The 17,462-nt window shown below is 55.1% G+C and overlaps 1 protein-coding gene across 1 annotated transcript; it reads right to left on the bottom strand.

Annotated features, from left to right (window-relative positions):
* Window positions 1–1,332: 1,332 nt before the first annotated feature.
* POLR3D (RNA polymerase III subunit D) lies at window positions 1,333–12,150 on the bottom strand. Its single transcript, XM_075910660.2, has 9 exons — window positions 11,997–12,150; window positions 10,521–10,698; window positions 8,919–8,962; window positions 8,498–8,649; window positions 7,659–7,783; window positions 6,767–6,944; window positions 5,724–5,995; window positions 4,818–4,970; window positions 1,333–3,290 (listed from the first exon to the last, which is right to left on the bottom strand). Exons 2-9 carry the CDS (start codon window positions 10,683–10,685, stop codon window positions 3,168–3,170), a joined length of 1,212 nt encoding a protein of 403 aa, XP_075766775.2. The 5' UTR covers window positions 10,686–10,698; window positions 11,997–12,150; the 3' UTR covers window positions 1,333–3,167.
* Window positions 12,151–17,462: the final 5,312 nt, after the last annotated feature.

The following is a 17,462-nucleotide window of genomic DNA, read 5'->3' as shown; positions in this document are numbered from 1 at the left end:
TTTTAACAGAAAACTTCTCCGTTAAAAGCATTTCCGGAAAATCATGCCAGTGTAGACGTAAGTCCAGGTGTATTTGGCCAAATCCATCTGCTTGGCAAAGCAACAGCCAATTGGCCAATAAAAAGGGAGGGGGAACATACAGCACACTAAAGATCTGAGAGCCTGGACCCCCCTCCAAGAGGATTTGCTTTTGGCTCCATGCTCTTCCAATATCCTCACAAAGGACAAAGCAATAGCTAGTCGCTAGACGGCCACGACTCTTATATTTTGACATGTAAGAGACACGAGTTGCCAGCACAGACGGTACCCACCTTCAGAGGATTAAGAGCCTTTTTGTAAAGATCCGCAACAACCAGGCTTTTCTAATAACAAAGACCTTTCTGGCCACTGAGTTAGGCAGAGCAGTTCTCAGGGACCGGCGCCTGACCCCAAGATGTCCCTGACACTGTTGGCAAGCTGGGTCACCGAAAGGTTGTGCTACACCCGTGTTTCTCATCAAAGCCATAACTGTGCGGGGGGGTTGCATCTGAAGCCAGCCAAACTGCTAGAAGCAAATTGGGCTTACCAAGACCGGCCCTTTCCACCTTATTTTACCCTCCTTTGAGTCAAGGGACATAAAACCGTGGAACCCAACCCAAAGAACAACAGTGATGGGCAACCTGGCCATCAGCCTTAGCCATCGCAGCTAGACATCCCTCTCACGCCCTTGCCTGCCGCAGTGTGCAGACCCAGATTTCAGTGCTAATAAAGCGGATTATCTGGATGAGTGAGATGTTGCTACTACCTCCTGAACAGCGGAGTGGGAGGTTTGATGGTAACGTCAGATAATGCCTGGAGATTTCACAAGGTTTCTATCAAAATTGCAGCAGCCCCAGGAGGGGCGGTTGGTTTTAACTGGTGTGAATATTTACTGAATGACTCTCCTAGAGAGGTATCGGTAGATGTTCCACAAGGGTTAGGGACGGAGCAGACGAGGGTACCAAACCCTTCCCACACAGCAGGTTTGGAGGGCAGGGTGGAGAAGAAACAAACCCCACAGACACTGCCCAGAATCAGTCTCAGTTGACCCAACTTGTGACAATTTGTCAGAGACCGAGGGTAGGCAAAAAAGATGCTTCTGAGGGAAGGTGCAACGGTGCAGGGAGCTAGGAGGGCAAAAGGTGACCTCGAGGATGCCAAGATGTAGGAAACTGCAGGAAGGACGGGCAGATTCCCAAACGCTGGGGGAGGGGAAGGGAGCAGTGAGTTTCAGGGCGAGAGCGCACACAAGACGCTAAGTACAGAGAGGATGCGCTGCAGCCAGCCAGGAATAAACTGTAGCCCACACACATCCCACATGGGCACTCAGAAGCAGTTTTATTCCACTTGGATTGCCACACAAAACGCTGCTGGTAGAGTCCAGCAGCCTTCCCGCCACACTGCGGCGAGGGCAGCTCTCTCTGGCTCTCCCACCGCGTCAAGTGCAGAGGTCTTCTGAGAGCGACCGCCCCAGTGGGAATCCGCTGCCTCGGCGCAAGCCGCCGGGGAGGTCGACGGCTCTCGTCAGCTGCTCACACCAACGGGCGAGGAATTCGGGGCGGCTGAAGTCTCAGCGGAAGAGGTGGAACGAAGTAGTTTCTGTGGAGTCCTCCAGAACCTAGCGGCCATTGTACACAAGTGGACTTGGCCTATTCCTCCACAGCCTCAATAATACAATGAACGCACTGGGCCCATCAGCAACCAGCCAGATTTTGGGATTGGGAGAAACAGGGGCCGGGAGGAGCTTGAAGGGCACTGACTGGATTTGGGACCTAGGCCACATTTTAATGTTCGACTCCTCTCAACAGCATGACGAGCCGTGGGTGAAGTTAATGGCACATTCTCCAATGGTTCCCCAGCAGGGCGGGCTGGAAAATTTAAACAGGCCCATCCCACTTAGGAGTTCAAAGTGACTTTGGCAAACAGGGCTCCTCCCCTTCACTCCTTGGTGCGGATTCACCCACAAGGCCGAATCGCACCCTGACCGGCACAGGGCCTAGCCTTTTTAAGGGACACAAGCAGGGACACGAGGCAGTGCGTCTCTCTGGGGGGCAGTGAAAGCAAGGCACTGAATGGCTGCACAGAACAGAATTGCCTCGGGGCACGTCTACACTGCAAAGAAAAACCCGGGGCTGGCCCGGGCCAGCTGGCTCCAGCTGTTTGGCATCAGCGTAGATTTGCAGGCTCAGGCCGAAGCCCGGCCTCCGGGACCTTGACAGCGGGTCTCGGCAGAGCTGCGCCGCAATTAAACACCCCCTACGTGGGAGCCGGAGCCAGCTAGCATGGGCCTGCTGCGTCTGACTGCAGCCTAGGGAGAGAGGCAGGATTCCAGCCTGGGCGTGGGGACAGGCAGGGCCGCGAGCGGGCAGGAACAGCTCCCTTGGTAGCTCAGCCCAAAGGGGAAACACTGGCGAAAGCGTAACTGTCCCCAGGCTCGGCTCGTGGGCTCTCCCCAGCAGGGCGTGGGAGGGCGGCAGAGGCAGCTCACTCAATGGCAGGGACGTTGCTTGAGGGGCTTTGTCACGGGCGCTGGCTGGGTGAGGGACTCGGGCAGGGCAAGGCAGTGGATATGGGAAGACACTGCAAGCTCATACAGAACCCAGAGGGCTGAAGGGAAGCCCCCCACAGGGGTACTGGGCAGGCTACGCCGCACCCACCCGAACCCCGATTGTCTCCGATCCGCAGCTAGGCCCCCAGGCAGAGTAGAAGTTACTCGGGCTTTGCTACATGCACAGGGTGGGAAGAGTTCATCTACACACGGAATAGACATGTGCAGGCTTGTGCCAGGCGGGACAGGAACGCACCTGTCCCCTGTAATTATAGCTACCGCTGGAGGGGAGGAGCCCTCCTCATGCCTCTTGCTCAGAGCTCAGCCAGCAAAGAACCCGGAGAAGAGGCCTCTCCGTGCCAGATGCCCGTGGGCGATGTAGCAGCACAGAGGGCATCGCACGGCCACGGGCAAGCCTCCTGGGGGACGCGCCTGCTTCCCGCAGCCAGAACGGCGCCGGAGCTGCGCTGGGGGTCCCGGGCGGGTGGGAGGAGCAGCCCAGCTGGGAGATTCCGAGTCGCTGCCGCTTGTCCTGAACCTTCACAAAGGAGAGGAGAAAGCCAGAGAACTCCCCCCTGCCCCCGCACTTCTCGCCTCTCGCCTATCGATGCTTGTGCTCCAGCAGGGACTCGAAGTCTGGGGAACACACCAGCTTGTGCTTGACGTGCCCCAGGACGATCATCTCGCCAGTCCTGCTGTCGCCGATGCCCACGGATACCAGCTCCTTTCAACAAGACAGGAGACACCATTATACACAGCGAGAGCTGCCCCTGTGGACAGGCCTGTCCATGAGTAACTAGCGCCCATCCCCTGGGATTCTGGGCTCAGGAAAACACATCTTCACGACTCCTTGAGAGCGCAACGCTCTAGCGTCATGCCCGGGCCCTCAGTCATCGCAGGAGCGAGTTACGCTCCCATCAAACACCCATTTTCAGTGCTCCGTCGTGGGGGCGGGGGGGGGGGGGAAGAGGGCGGGGGAGCGGTTCCTGTCCAGCTGGGAGAGCCAAACCCAGTAGATCATCTGCTAGCTGCCTGGGCACCTAGATCCCCTTTGTGCAGGTTACAGACCCAGCTAGGTGACTAGAGTAGGCAAAATCCTTGCTCAACTGCAGGCTCCCCACCCCACTTCTTTGCAAGTGAGCTGAACTTCTCTCCTCCAGCCCCCGTCTCTAAGATAAATCCCCCCACTGCCAGTGCTGGGGAGTAGATGCAACACACCCTCATGTCATGGGGCCTCCTTCTGGCCCCCAATAAGACAGCAGCAGCAGCTCTTCTCATTCCCCGCAGGGCACAGCAAGCGGATGGCTTGGGAAAACGAGATGTAACATCCCTAGTATCTACATTTAGTTTAATCAACTAGTCGATAAACAGTTCCCAGCCGCAGTTCCCAGCCTGGGAGCTAACCCTGCTGCGGCTCTGCCTTTAAAATGCATAAAATACATTTAAGGGGCTGGTGCGCAGCAGGAGGGACCCGGCGTGAGCCTGCCGGCTCTTAATACATTGAAGGGACTAAAGCGCAGCAGGAAGGACCCAGCACGAGCCGAGAATCAGCTGTCCCAGCTCGCACTGGGTCCCCCCCCCCGGCTACGCTCCTAATTTTTAAATGTATTTATTGAGAGCCTACTGGCTCTTAATACATTTCAAAAGCAGAGGGGCAGTGTCTGGGACTGGGCGCGAGCCGGGAATCAGCTTGCGCCCAGTCCCCGCGACTTTCCCCTGCACTGTCTTTCTGGAACCGGCTTTTAAGCTAGCTCCTCCCGGTACCCGCTCCTGCTCCTCACCCTGCTGCCTCCAATACTAGTCGCTTACATCCCTAGTAGCTACAGAACCTTGCACCTCTGGGGCACTGGCTGAAGTCAGGCCCAGGTGGAGAGCGGAGGAAAGGCGCTGCTACCCGGGGGCTGCTGAGGGGAGCCTCAGACCAATCCCTAGCAGCTAGGGCTCCAGACGATGGTGTTCAGGTGCCACGGAGACAGGCATCGCGGGTCACAGAATCTGGTACGACAGCTACTCTCACTAGCCATCTTAGTCAAGAGACCCCAGACTGAATGGGCCCCGGACAGGGAATGCTCCTCCAACCACAGAGGGGCCCCTTCAGGCCAGGTCAGCCCTGAAACACAAGGCACAGGGCTGCAAATGCACAGCGGCGGTGGAGGAATCATTCCCCAGGCTGGCAATGCCTCCCCCTCCCCCTCAGCGGGGCCAGGACGAGGCGCTGGCCCTGCCTGCCGGCCGCTGAGCGAGCGGTTACCTGCAGAAAGGAGCAGGGCGTCCCCATGGTCACGTCCAGAGTCACTCTGCCCAGCGCCAGCTGCACCCTCCCTGATTTGCGGATCAGCAGCTTCCCCACCTGCCCTTCCGGCAGGTCCGCCAGGGTGCAGATGTGATCAGCCTGCTTGCCCTCCTGTGGAGAGACACGGGCGGGGTTCGCGTGGTCCAGCACCTTGGCCCCGGGCTCTTCTCCAGCCAGGAGCTGGGATGCACGTGTGCCCCCCCGCATAGTGTCTCTCCGGAGAGGAGCAAAAGAGCCCGCAGGACGTGCCGCCTCCTCCATGCAGCAAGGCTCACGTGTGCCGTGTCACTGGGGAGACGCTAGCTGCCTCTTTCAGGATTTGGTGCCAGCTCCAGCAGGGTCTACCACCCCCGAGCCTTGTGAGGCTGCAAGCGGATCTGCCACCTGGCCCGAGCTGCCAGGATGCCACAGGCCAACAGACTGGGATCCTGGCTGGGGGAACTGGGCATGATCACAAGCCAACACATGGACGGAGCTGCCTGCACACGTGGCACTGATGAAATCCTGGGGGTTTTCTGGGTGTGTGTGAAGGACTCAGGGAAGGGGTTTGGGGAGCACTGTTCAAATTGCCTCTGGGCCCCCATCCCACCCCAGAGATGTCACTGCAGGACACAGCCAGCCCCCCAGAAATGCCAACACAGACTCCATCCCTTGTGGCGTTGCTCCTCCTCCTCCCATTGCACATGCACACCAGGGAGCTGCCATCGGACAGGGCTCGGCTCTTTGCTAGGTTTTACCCACAATCCCAAGCCTCGTGCTTCTCTAGCGCCCAGCCCCAACCGGTGCATATAGCTCCCCCGATGTGCAGCAAGCTGCCCTTTGCTGCAACGTCCATCTCATTCCCCTCCCTATGGGGCCTCCTACCTGGCTCTTCTCCTGCATCACCACCATCAGCTGCCCCTCCTCGTTCTGCACCTCTGTTTTGATGGGTTTGGTGTCCTGCGTGAGCGGCTGCCCGGGGAGCGTGTCCGGCAGCTGCAAAAAGACCAGCTCCTCCTCCTTGCTCAGGCTGAGCTGCTGCAGCATCTCTGCCACGGAGATCTCTTGGGGGTAGCTGGGAGGTGCCTTTGCCGGAGCTGGCTTGGCGACCGCCAGCGGCTGCTCCGAGTCCTCCTCGTCGCGGGGCTCCTCTTTCACTAAGAGCAGAGACAAGGTTGCAGGCTCCCCGTGCGGGGCGATCACCACTGCCCCGCAACCCAACCGGCCCACGCGCCGGGAGTGCCCGCGTCACTGTGCGGGGGCTGTAGCCACTGCAGCAGGACAGCCGGGGGTGCAGGAAGAAAGCTGGGCTCTAGCACCCTCGCCTCCTGCTGGAGTTGGTGGGAATCGAGGTTCTCAGCACCGTGCAGACCGGGACCTCAGTGACTGGGAGGGTAACGTCACACCCAGTGAAAGCTGGGGCTACCCTGGAATCAACCCTTGATTCCGGGGGGACGGGGAGGAGGCGTCTCTGTCTTCTCAAGGGCTGGAGACAAGAACTATCGTGGGTCAGAGCTAACTACACTGTACCTTTTGGGCTGCTGTCAATGGTCCAGCATACTAACTGGTCATGGTCACATCCCCATGGGGTTTCCCTCCATCCCATGCAACTTCTGGACCTCACTGCTCTCCAATCAGGGAAGCCCTGATGTGCCTCTGCTCCCTACAACGGGGTAAGGAGCTAGAAATGGAAGGGCCAGAGCAAACGTACTAGACCTGCCAAGGAGGTCGTCTCCTGGCCAAGAGCCAGTAGCCTCAGCTTTAATGCTTGCACTTTGGGAGTTCACTGCCACCAACCAGCTCCGGGTTCCCCTACTCAGGCATCCAAGCTGCGAGGCTGCAACTAGGACTGGTGAAAGCTCAGCCCTGGGACGTATCCCCCTTGGGATCGCAGCAGAGTCCGACCACGATGGGTTCGGAGCTGACACCTTTCACTGCAGGCAAATCCACTTCCATCTTCTCTTCCTTGATGTCGGTGCTGGAGACCCAGGGCTTGACGTCTTCCTGGTCATCCCCCTCTTCCTTGAACAGCCAGCCCGAGTGGGCCAGCGGCAGCTGAACCGGCTTGTTCCGGATGTCGTTCCTCAAGCGCGGGTCGTCAAGGAACTGGCGGGGGAAAGGCAGAGAGGGGGAAAGAGTAAAAAAGCAGAACATCCCTCAGCGGCAGAGAGAGGAGAGAGCTACGCCAGCCATCCTCATTTCTTTCTTTTCAGTGGAACAATCCTGGAGTAGGGTTGCCAGACGGTTGAAACAAAAATACGGAAATCCCCCCCCCCCCCAAAAAAAACACAACCACCAGGAAAAAATTCTGTTGAAGGGAGAGAAAAAAAAAGGGGGGGGGGGGAGTTGAGGGGGAAAAACAAACAAACAAAAAAAAACCCAGCATGTCCCCTTTAAGCGTGAGTGCATGGATAGGAACAGGGGAGCGATTGAGCACTAAGACCCAGGGCATTGCTTCCCCTAGGTCTTTTGGCCGGCAGCCATTTTGTGCCGGCAGCTTTGGGGAACCAGGTAAGCATGGGGGCTGGGGGTGTTGGGGGCTGGGGGGGAACTCGAGGGGGGTGGGGAGGCCAGGCACTGAGTGTGTGTAGGGTTGCCAGGTGCCCGGCATTTTCGCCTCTGGCCAGGGAAATATTCAGAAAATACCGGATATCTTAGGTGTCCGGTATTCTCTGAATTTTTTTAACCGGACAAGAGGTGAAAATACCGGACTGTCCGGGTGAATACTGGACACCTGGCAACCCTATCCTGGAGTGAGCTCCTCTGTTCCAGCTGGCTGGAGAACGCTAGCCCTGCCCCCTCCCTCCCAGCCTTGCGTACGTCATCCTTTTCCAGCATACGCAGGATCTGCTTGGTCTCCTCGTCCGTTTCCCTCTTCTCTTTCTTTATGTTGATGATGTGGGAAGGGCCGAAGTCGGTCATGTCCACAGTCTTGTCCCAGGTGCCTGGGTGGAAGAGGACAGCGCGGGGTGAAGGTTTGGAACAGGGATCACCCCTTTGCTGAGCGCCGGACGTCAACCCCCCCCTTCTCCTGGAGTGGCTCTGGATTCAGAGGCCAGCAGACGGAGGTCCCCTCCTTCAACTCTAGAACAAGCTTCTCGCCTGCCAATGTGCCTCCAGCCTGGCCTAGGGGAATTGCACCTCTGGTGGGGCGGGGGAGCTCAGGGCTGGGTTTCTCCACAAGGCGTTCTCTCAAGCCACTACACGAGTTAGCGCCGCTTGCGCGAGCGCAGTCCAGGTGCAAAACACACACGTCTTGCCGAGTGACTGGCTCAGCAGCTGACGAGTTAGAATTTCGGCTGCCGCATCCCCGTGGCATTAGGAGCTCGAACTTGATCATCAACCCCTCCACCCCACACAGCTCAGCTCGCTAGACTTGAAAGTGCCACTTTGACTGAGCCAGCATCTAGGCAGCACCAGCGTCCGTCAACCCGGGGGCATCGCTGTTCAGCCCAAAGGGCTTTTGCAGTCCAAGATACATATAAGCGGGACCCAGGGATCCTTCTCACCACCACCCAAATGCAGCCATCTCTATCCCTGGCCTTAGCTGTGAGTTACCTCCACGGAGGAGAAGCAAAGCAGGAGAGAGACTCTGGGGAAAGTGGCTTCTGCAACACCCTCCCGCCCACAAGGGATGTCCCAACCCCTGCTAATGGTACCCTTCTTCTTCATCATTTCTGCTGGGCCTTGCTCAAAGATGGAGTGGGACTGAATGACCTCTGGCCTCCCTCTGCCTCGCCCGTGGCCATCTCGCTGCCGATCCCGATCTCTCTCTTTCTTCTCTTTCTTGATGGAGACAGCCTCTTTCGGCCTGAAGGAAAAGAGCAGAGGGCGTACGGTTTGAAACGCTCCCGCTAAACCCTAGCACGCTTGACGCAACCCTCGCGCACATCTTCTAACAATAACATACACGCAGAAGATGCCAGAATATTTTACAAACTGTCTAGCACGACTGCTGCCATGCGGCCAGCTCTGGGGTGGAACCTGCAGGCTGTTTAATCGTGCACAGCCACCAATACACATTAGTTTTAGATCATCACATTCCACTCCACTGAGATACGGCATAAGCCGGCCACTTACTCCTCTTTGATCTTCCTGCTAATTATGTTGGGGGTGAACGTTTTCTGCAAAACAAAACAAAAACCAGATTGAGATGCTTGTTCAGAAAGTGCAAATATAAGCCACAGAAACCAAACAGGGGCTATTGGGTGGCCCCACCATCTGCTGCTGAGCTTAGTAACATTGTGTTAGATCCTAAGAGGGGCAAGTTTTGGACCCTGGATGTAACTCCTGCCTTCGGGAGGTGCTCTGCATCAGTTTTATCATGGTTCTGCCCATGGGTGTGGCTGTTTACAAGCCGTCTTACGCACCGGCACCTGACTGTCCACCTAGGCCCGGATTAGTCCAGTATCTGTGCATGATGCTTTACAAACAAGAGCTTGGTTCTGTGCCAGGCTTCCTATCGGACTGTATTACAAACTGAGGCAGTGCAGCATGTCCTGTTACCTCTACAGAAGGTACAAGCTCCAACTACACATATTGCCCACGAGGCACTGGGACAGGTTAGAGGGCAGCCTTTAAAAGAAGAGGCCACAGAGGAGATGGCAACACCCAGAGATTGGCAAGATCACGCCTAGGCTGAGAATGCCTGAATAATGCTGTTGATTGAAGGCAGGGTGGGGAACATTTTTTGGGTCAGGGGCCACTGACCCACAGAAAAATCAGTTGGGGGGCCACACAAAAGAAGCCCCCCCCCCAAAAAAAAGAGGACCCCACCCCTCTGATGTGGTCCCTGACTGACCAGAAAGACACACTCGCATGCCCAGGGGGCTGGGGTTAGACTAGATCTGGGGTAGAGCCAAGAATGAGATGCCTTATGGGCTGGATCCAGGCAAGCCAGGGGCCTCATCCGGTCCCCAGAGCTTAGGTTCCCCACCCCTAATCTAAGACTTGTTTTCTGACTTCTCTTCAGACATTAATTGATTGACCCTCACACCCAGCCCTATAAGGCAAGTAGACAAGCGTTCCCCCACTTTCCAGATGGGAAAAGGAAACAGAAAGTGCCAAGGCCTCAGAACGAGTTAGTGTCAGAGAAGCGTTCTGATCGCTCCAACAACTATTCTGCACAGGAATTGGCATATCAGATCACAGCAAGAGTCAACATAGCATCGTCTCCTCCTCATCAGATGCTGCACAGGAAGGCGTGAGCCATTCCAAAACAGACAACTTACTTTTTAACCCAAGCAGTTTGTGTTTAGCGTACGCCCCTTCCTCCAGGCAGCAAGATACAAAGCACAAGTGGACACAAACTATTGTAATAAAAAAAAATTGGGTCTCTAAGCTCTTGCGTGTCAGTAGGAGGCAGCTTTTGTTAGACTCTGAAAATGAGCCAAGAACAATTAGCAGCATCCTTCAGAGAAGTGTCTGCGCAACAGGATTTAAGCAGGTCTGTTGAGGGGGGCAAACCCTTTGGAGCAGTGACTATGTATTTTCGATCATTAGTACAGCCCCAAATCATGGATATTACAGGCTAGATCCAGCACTTGGTAAAGTCAGTGGTACTGATCCCGGGGGGTGCAGGATAAGGTCTTATAAATTGAGATCAAATGCATTCTACGGGCCACTCATTTGGTTAAAGAAAGTCAGGAGAGGAGTCTCGTCTGGGCAATCGGGGACACTTACCTTTTTTACGCCTCCGAGGGTAAGGTCTCGGGAACGGATGGAGGGGAGGCGCCCAGGCGTAATTGGGGTGGCAGGTCTCCTCCCTATCAGCCCTCGTGCCCCAGGGAGTCCAGGCCGGAGGCTGCCTGGGTTGCCAGCATCGTTGCCTGAACTCCCCTCCGACATCCTTTCCAGTTACCTGGGCAGGAGAGAGATCAGTGGGAACGTGGCTGAAACGTCCAGCAGCCCAAAGAGCTGATCCCTAGAAACCCATTTCCTGAGCAGCTTTCATGATTCCTTCACTCTCCAGACACCGTGCAGTCAGGAGGAGGAACTGGTTGCAATTGAGAGAAAAGGGAATAAGGATAACTGCTAGGACAATGCATTAACAAGCACAAGAGACAAAGGGGACCCAAGATACCCAGGGGATGACTAATTGAAGGGCCCGGGTGGGGAGGGGCAGGGAAGGTGTATTGATCACAGGACAGCCTGAGCTCTGTAGGTGATCTGCCTTTTGCTGACTTGGGGACCAGCTCCCCCACAGGGGATCAGAAATAAGGGCCCACACACCGAGGCCTCACTATATCAGGGCTCAGAGCCACCTCCCACCTGGAACCTTTGCTGTACTGGGACGGAGACCCCCACCCTGTCACATGGGCTTGGACACCTTTCCTTCTCCCCACAGGCAGGGGCCCAGTGACCTTCCAGAGCCCATGCTAAAAGGGAACACGCCTTCCCCGCAGCAGGAGGAGCTGCCCCTGTCTTCAGACCCCCCACTATAGGAGTTCAACACCCACCAGCAAAGGGCTCAGACCCATCCCTTTCAAGGCTTACCCCATCTCTACGCACGTTCCCATAGGGAGCTCTGACCCCACCCATCGTCAGGCTCAAACCCCCCTCCCAGCCTCCAAACCCACTCCCATAGGAAGCTCAATCCCTCCTCCAGGTGAACACCCCCCCTGGGCTCAGTGCCCCCCAGTCCAGATCCCCCCAGGGCTCAGCCTCCCAGCTCAGGCTGTCCTTTTTCTGTAGGTGATCTGCCTTTTGCTGGCTTGGGGATCAGCTCCCCCCCAGGGCTCAGCCCCCCCTCTCCAGTCCAGACCCCACCAGGACTCAGCCCCTCTCCCCGGGCTCAGCCCCCCAGTCCAGATCCCCCCACAGGGCTCATCCTCCCCCCATCCAGACACCCTCCCCCCGGGGCTCAGACCCCCCACATCCCCCAGTCCAGTTTCCCTCCCCCCGGGCTCAGCCCCTCCCCCCAGTCCAGACTCCCTCCCCCCCGGCTCAGCCCCCCCCCAGTCCAGACTCCCTCCCCCCCGGGCTCAGCCCCCCCCCAGTCCAGACTCCCTCCCCCCGGGCTCAGCCCCCCCCCCCAGTCCAGACTCCCCCCCCCCGGGCTCAGCCCCCCCCCCAGTCCAGACTCCCCCCCCGGGCTCAGTCCCCCCGGGCTCAGCCCCCCCTCCAGTCCAGATTCCCGCCCCCCCCCCCGTCTCCTACCCCGGCCTCGCCCAGCAGCAGCCAGGAGGACGCCTGGCCCCAGCCTGGACCTTTCAACTCCAGCGCGCACGCGCACGCCGGCCCGCCGCCATTTTTGTGCGGGGCAGCGAAAACCGGAAGGACTCCGGCCGCGCCGCCATCTTTGTGCAGGGCGCACTTGCGCCGGGGGGGGAAAACCGAGCGGGCCGCCATCTTGGTGAGGGGCGACCTCTGGCCTGGGAGGAAGGGGCCGCCATCTTGGTGAGGGGCGCTCCCCCTCCCCCACTCCCTGGGGACAAGGGAGCTGCTAGTGGGCAGGGAGGGAAACTGAGGCAGGGTGCTAAAGGCAATGAGTGGGCCCATCCAGCAGAGGACCCAGGAGTCCAGACTCTTCTGTCCTGCATAAGTGGTGCTGCTGGCCCCACCGTCCCCCTGCCAGCCCCCCGGAGCACCCTAGGCCATGAGGATGCCCCAGGATGGGGGAAGCTGCTAGACGCTGACCCTGTGTTGCGAGTTGGGTTTTAAGCAGAGTCCGGCCAGGGCCTGGATTGCAGAGCCTTTCTTTCCCTTTGGGGGCTTCGTCAGCTGGGAGCAAACTCTCACGTTGACCTGCGAGCCCCGGATGCCCCTCTTCTCATTCTTTGCAAGGGTGTTGCCAACTCTTGTGGTTTTTATTGCCAGGCATGAGCAACGCTCCCCCTTTTTAGCCACCCACGTGCAGGATAAATGTTGTTACGTGCACCCAAGCATGTGTGGATGTGCACCACCAGTAGACACGCACCCTGCCAGCTGTGGGAGTAACCACACTAAGGCTGCATCTAGACTGGCATGATTTTGCGCAAATACTTTTAACGGAAAAATTTTTCCATTAAAAGTATTTGCGCAAGAGAGCGTCTATACTGGCATGTGCCTCTGCGCAAAAGATTTGCTTTTGCACAAAAGCATCCATGCCAGCGTAGAAGCTCTCTTGCGCAGGAAAGCTCCGATGGCCATTTTAGCCATCGGGCTTTCTTGCGCAAGAAATTAACTTGGCTGTCTACACTGGCCCTCTTGCACAAAAACAGTTGCGCAAGAGGGCTTATCCCTGAGCGGGAGCGTCGGAGTATTTGCGCAAGAACCACTGATTTTGTACAGTACAAAGTCAGTGTTCTTGCGCAAATACTCGCGGCCGGTGTAGGCAGGTGGCAAGATTTTGCGCAAAAGCAGGTGCTTTTGCGCAAAATCTTGCCAGTCTAGACACAGCTTCGGTGTGTGGTTATTCTCCGCTTCAGAGATCCTAGGTTCAAATCCGCCTTGTGGCGGTTACATGGGCTATCTGCTAATCAGCTGGGCAGCATTTGAATCTTTCCTAGGTGGCTGCACAGCTTAAAGGGAAGATTGGTCTTGAGCTATTTATTGTTTTTCTTACACACCCCAGCTTCTGGAGGATACTAGTTACATAAGATTTCAATAATTGATTTTAAGTTTAAAGAAAAAATACCTTTCAAGCTCTCATTTTGGAGAAAAGCTTGACAACGTAACCTGAATGCAACCCAAAAACTCAGAAACCAAAACATCTTTAAAAAAAAATCTCCTGATTTTCTCCAGGGACTGGCTCATGATTTTCAAATGCTTGGGGTTGCAAATACTTGCAATTTTACACCCATACAGCTCTATGCTCAGACACAATTTTGCAAACCCACACGCTTCACAGATTACCTGGTTTCCAGGAGGCAGCCAAGCAGCTATCTGTTGAAGTCTGGTACATCGAATTATTTGACCCCATAAAACTGGGCCTGTAATTATTTGCTGGAGAAAAGCCCAAAGTTGCTTTTCAAAATCAAGCCCCAGCTTTGTAATTATCCTTGACGCCTTGCTAGGAAACAGCCTCAGGTATCACCTCACTAGTGCTAAGTGAAAATAGAAAAATCTCTAGTGTTTCGGGGCTTTAATTTAACACCTCTGCAGGAGAGGAGGGAGGGAGGCAATGCAAGAGGGCTCTCCAGGCCTAAGGGAAAATCCCGCTAGCTGAAATTGTTGCTATCGTATTCATTTTCACACATAAAGAGAAAGGTGTTTTTTAAACCAGCCTCTCAGAAAAGCAGAGCTCCTTCATTACATCTGTTGTGCCATAAAACTGCAGTAATGGAGCATGTTAACACTTGAGGCGAAGAGCGGAAAGTTGAAGATGGATGCTGATTTTTCCTGCAGTTTCCACACCATCCCTGCTAGGGTTGCCAGATGGTTTCAACAAAAATACCGGACACTCTTGACATTACATCACAGTCTACATTGCATCTTATTTAGAAAACACCGGGCAGTTCTATTTTCTCATTTCTATTTTCTCAATTTGTTTCCCAAACAGAAAGCTCAAATACTGGGCTGTCCGGTTCAAAACCAGACACCTGGCAACCCAAGTCTCTGCAGCCACAGTGAACCCCTGAACATGCCCTTAACAGGAGGGAAGGGAGAACTCATTTGGCCCAAATTGGAGCCCCTGTTCTAGCTTTAGAAAAGGATTTCTGAGGCTCTGCTTATTAGCTGTGGCCAAACACAAATTGGGGACTGTTGTATGATTTCCTTTGTTAAATCTTGTTTTGTAAGAGGCCTAGAAGCCCGTCGAGAATTATTTTCAAATAAGAATCTGTATTATCTGCGTAGCACAAGCTTATAATTAGAAATAGATGCCTGGAGTTACACTTTGATTTCACGGTTCCTTGTGTAAATCTGGAGTAACTCCACTGAAACAAATAGAGAGATCCTGTGTTGACACCGGTGTAAAGGAGAACAGCGTCGCTCATCCTTTTCAGTAAGAGTTTTCTTGGAAAATCAAGGTATGATAAGACCTGCTCAATGGAGCTTTATGCTGATTTGCATCAGCTGAAAATCTGCCCACGGGTGCCTAGTTAGAGAAGGGACGTTTTGCAAAACTCTCAAAAGTTTCACAGAGCCACACCTACAAAAAAGCTTCCCAGAGCAGTGTTTCCCAAATGCATTTTCCATGGAACCCTTTTCAGCTTAAAAGAATTTCAAGGAACCCCTAGGGTTGCCAGGGTAAAATTTGTCAAGCAAAAAAAAGACCCACCAGAATTGGTCGAGAAAAAAAACAACAACTGCAAAATAGACTCCGTCTCTTTAAGAAGGGGCGGGGGAGTGTCTCTTTTTTGCGGAACCCTTACTTTCCCTTCATGGAACCCCAGGGTTCCACGGAGCACCAATTGGGACACACTGTCCTAGAGGTTTGATGGGCTCTCATACCCCTCTAATTAGCCTCCATTTCCATTATGCCCTGTTGGTGGGGGACAGAACACAGAGAGGAAATGTCAGGTTTACAGAACCATCACATTTGCTCCACAGGCGAATTCTCCCCTGTGCTGCAGGCCAGTCCAAGGTCCGTGAACCACTTTGGGTCTCCTTGGTATGAATGAATGAAACTAAAAGGGCAGCAGGTTTAAAATAAAATAAAAGGAAGTTCTTCTTCACACAGTGCATAGTCAATCTGTGGAACTCCTTGCCTGAGGAGGCTGTGAAGGCTCGGACTATCACAGGGTTTAAAAGAGAACTAGATACATTCATGGAGGTTAAGTCCATTCATGGCTATTAGCCAGTATGGGTAAGGAATGGTGTCCCTGGCTTCTGTTTGTCAGAGGGTGGAGATGGATGGCAGGAGAGAGATCGCTTGATCATTTCCTGTTTGGTTCACTCCCTCTGGGGTATCTGCCATTGGCCACTGTGGGCAGACAGGATACTGGGCTGGATGGACCTTTGGTCTGACCCAGTCTGGCCGTTCTTATGTTCTTATGTAATGAATGGGTCACTTTCACCCATCCAGAAGCGTGATAGAAATGTAGCCGTGTTAGTCTGGTGTAGCTGAAACAAAACACAGGACTATGTCGCACTTTAAAGACTAACAAGATGGTTTATTAGGTGAGGAGCTTCCGTGGGCCAGACCCACTTCCTCAGATCAAATAGTGGAAGAAATTGTCACAACTAAATATACTAAAGGGATACAATTAAAAAAATTAACACATATGAAAAGGACAAATCAAATTTCAGAACAGAAGGGGGATGGGGGATCCTACCCATTACATAGATAGCTTCCCCAATTATCACCTCTAATATCATTAGCTCACAGACATTTACCTTCCCCCCCCATCCCATCCCCCTTCTGTTCTGAAATGTGATTTGTCCTTTTCATATGTGTTCATTTTTTTCATTGTATCCTTTGGTATATATGGTTGTGACAATTTTCTTCCACTATTCAATCTGAGGAAGTGGGTCTGGCCCACGGAAGCTCCTCACCTAATAAACCATCTTGTTAGTCTTTAAAGTGCTGCATAGTCCTGTGTTTTGCTTCACCATCCAGAAGAGAGAGTCAGCTGTACCCGATGGTCCCTGGACTTGTGCTCTGTCAGCCTGAGGCAGGGGGAGGGAGTTCCAGGTCCAGAGCCCTCTGCTGAAAACACCCACCCCCCAGGTCTTACATGAACCCATCTGGGCACGCAGGGACGCAGCCGATCTCAATTGTGCACACGCAGAGAGCCGGTGCTCTGACCCTACGTCCCAAATCAACGTAAATGGACGCTGATCCAGCTCCTTCCCTACTCCAGCGGAGATTCACACGCAACTCGCTCACTGCAGTGACCATTCACAGATGCACCTCTCCCCCCCCCCCCGCACCTCCCTGCCCCGTCTGTTCCCTGGCCGTGAGCCCAGGGCTAGGGGAAGCCCCAGGCTTGGGGAGGTGAATTCTCTTTTGGCAGCCTTGCAAGTGCCACCGTGCTCTGGCCGCGACGGAGGGGACAGTGACAAAGAGCATTCATTAAGGGCTTTGCCGGGCAGCTGTGGCCGCATCCTGTCTAGCCAGGTGCCCTTGACAACGAGATGGATGATGTAATTACCAGCATATCCGTTACCTCTACTCAACCCGCTGCCAAGCAGGTCCCAGCAGCAGCCCAGGGGACGGTGTTTCGGGACTCGATGGGGCAGCTGTGAGGTCGGGGAAGGGAATGGAGAGATTCCCATTCAGCCTGAAATCCCTTCACTTGACCGTCCGATTTTCTATACAAGCCACTGACAACGGGAGGGAAAGTCAAGCATCCATGGCCCTCCTCTGCTCCCTGCGATTTCGCTGCAAGGTTTGGTTCAGGGGCCTTCATGCGGAGGAGCTCCAAGTGGTAGATCAGACTGGCGGCCATTCTGGGAGACATGGCTTAGCCAGAAACAATGTACTGAGCTCCATACAGTGAAGCTTAGTGGCCTGTGAGCATCCGCGGTGGGTGAAGGTAGGGTTGGGGGACGCAAGCCCCCAGCCCCGCCTCTTCTGCCCAGGCCCCGCCCCCACAGGAGCCAAGCCGCACCCCCAAGCACCATGGGCAGGTGGGGCGGCACGTGGTCCCAGCCTCTGAGGCCTCAATGCACAAAGAGGGCGGGCACCCAGGGGCAACAACACTCCACCCCCAGTCTGCCTAGAGTAGGCGTTCTGGGGGTGGAGAGTGGGCGGGGTCA

Source organism: Pelodiscus sinensis, chromosome 28 (assembly GCF_052426305.1).
Source record: "Pelodiscus sinensis isolate ZL-2025 chromosome 28, ASM5242630v1, whole genome shotgun sequence".
NCBI classification, from domain to species: domain Eukaryota; kingdom Metazoa; phylum Chordata; order Testudines; family Trionychidae; genus Pelodiscus; species Pelodiscus sinensis.
This window is presented reverse-complemented; position numbering and strand designations above follow the sequence as displayed.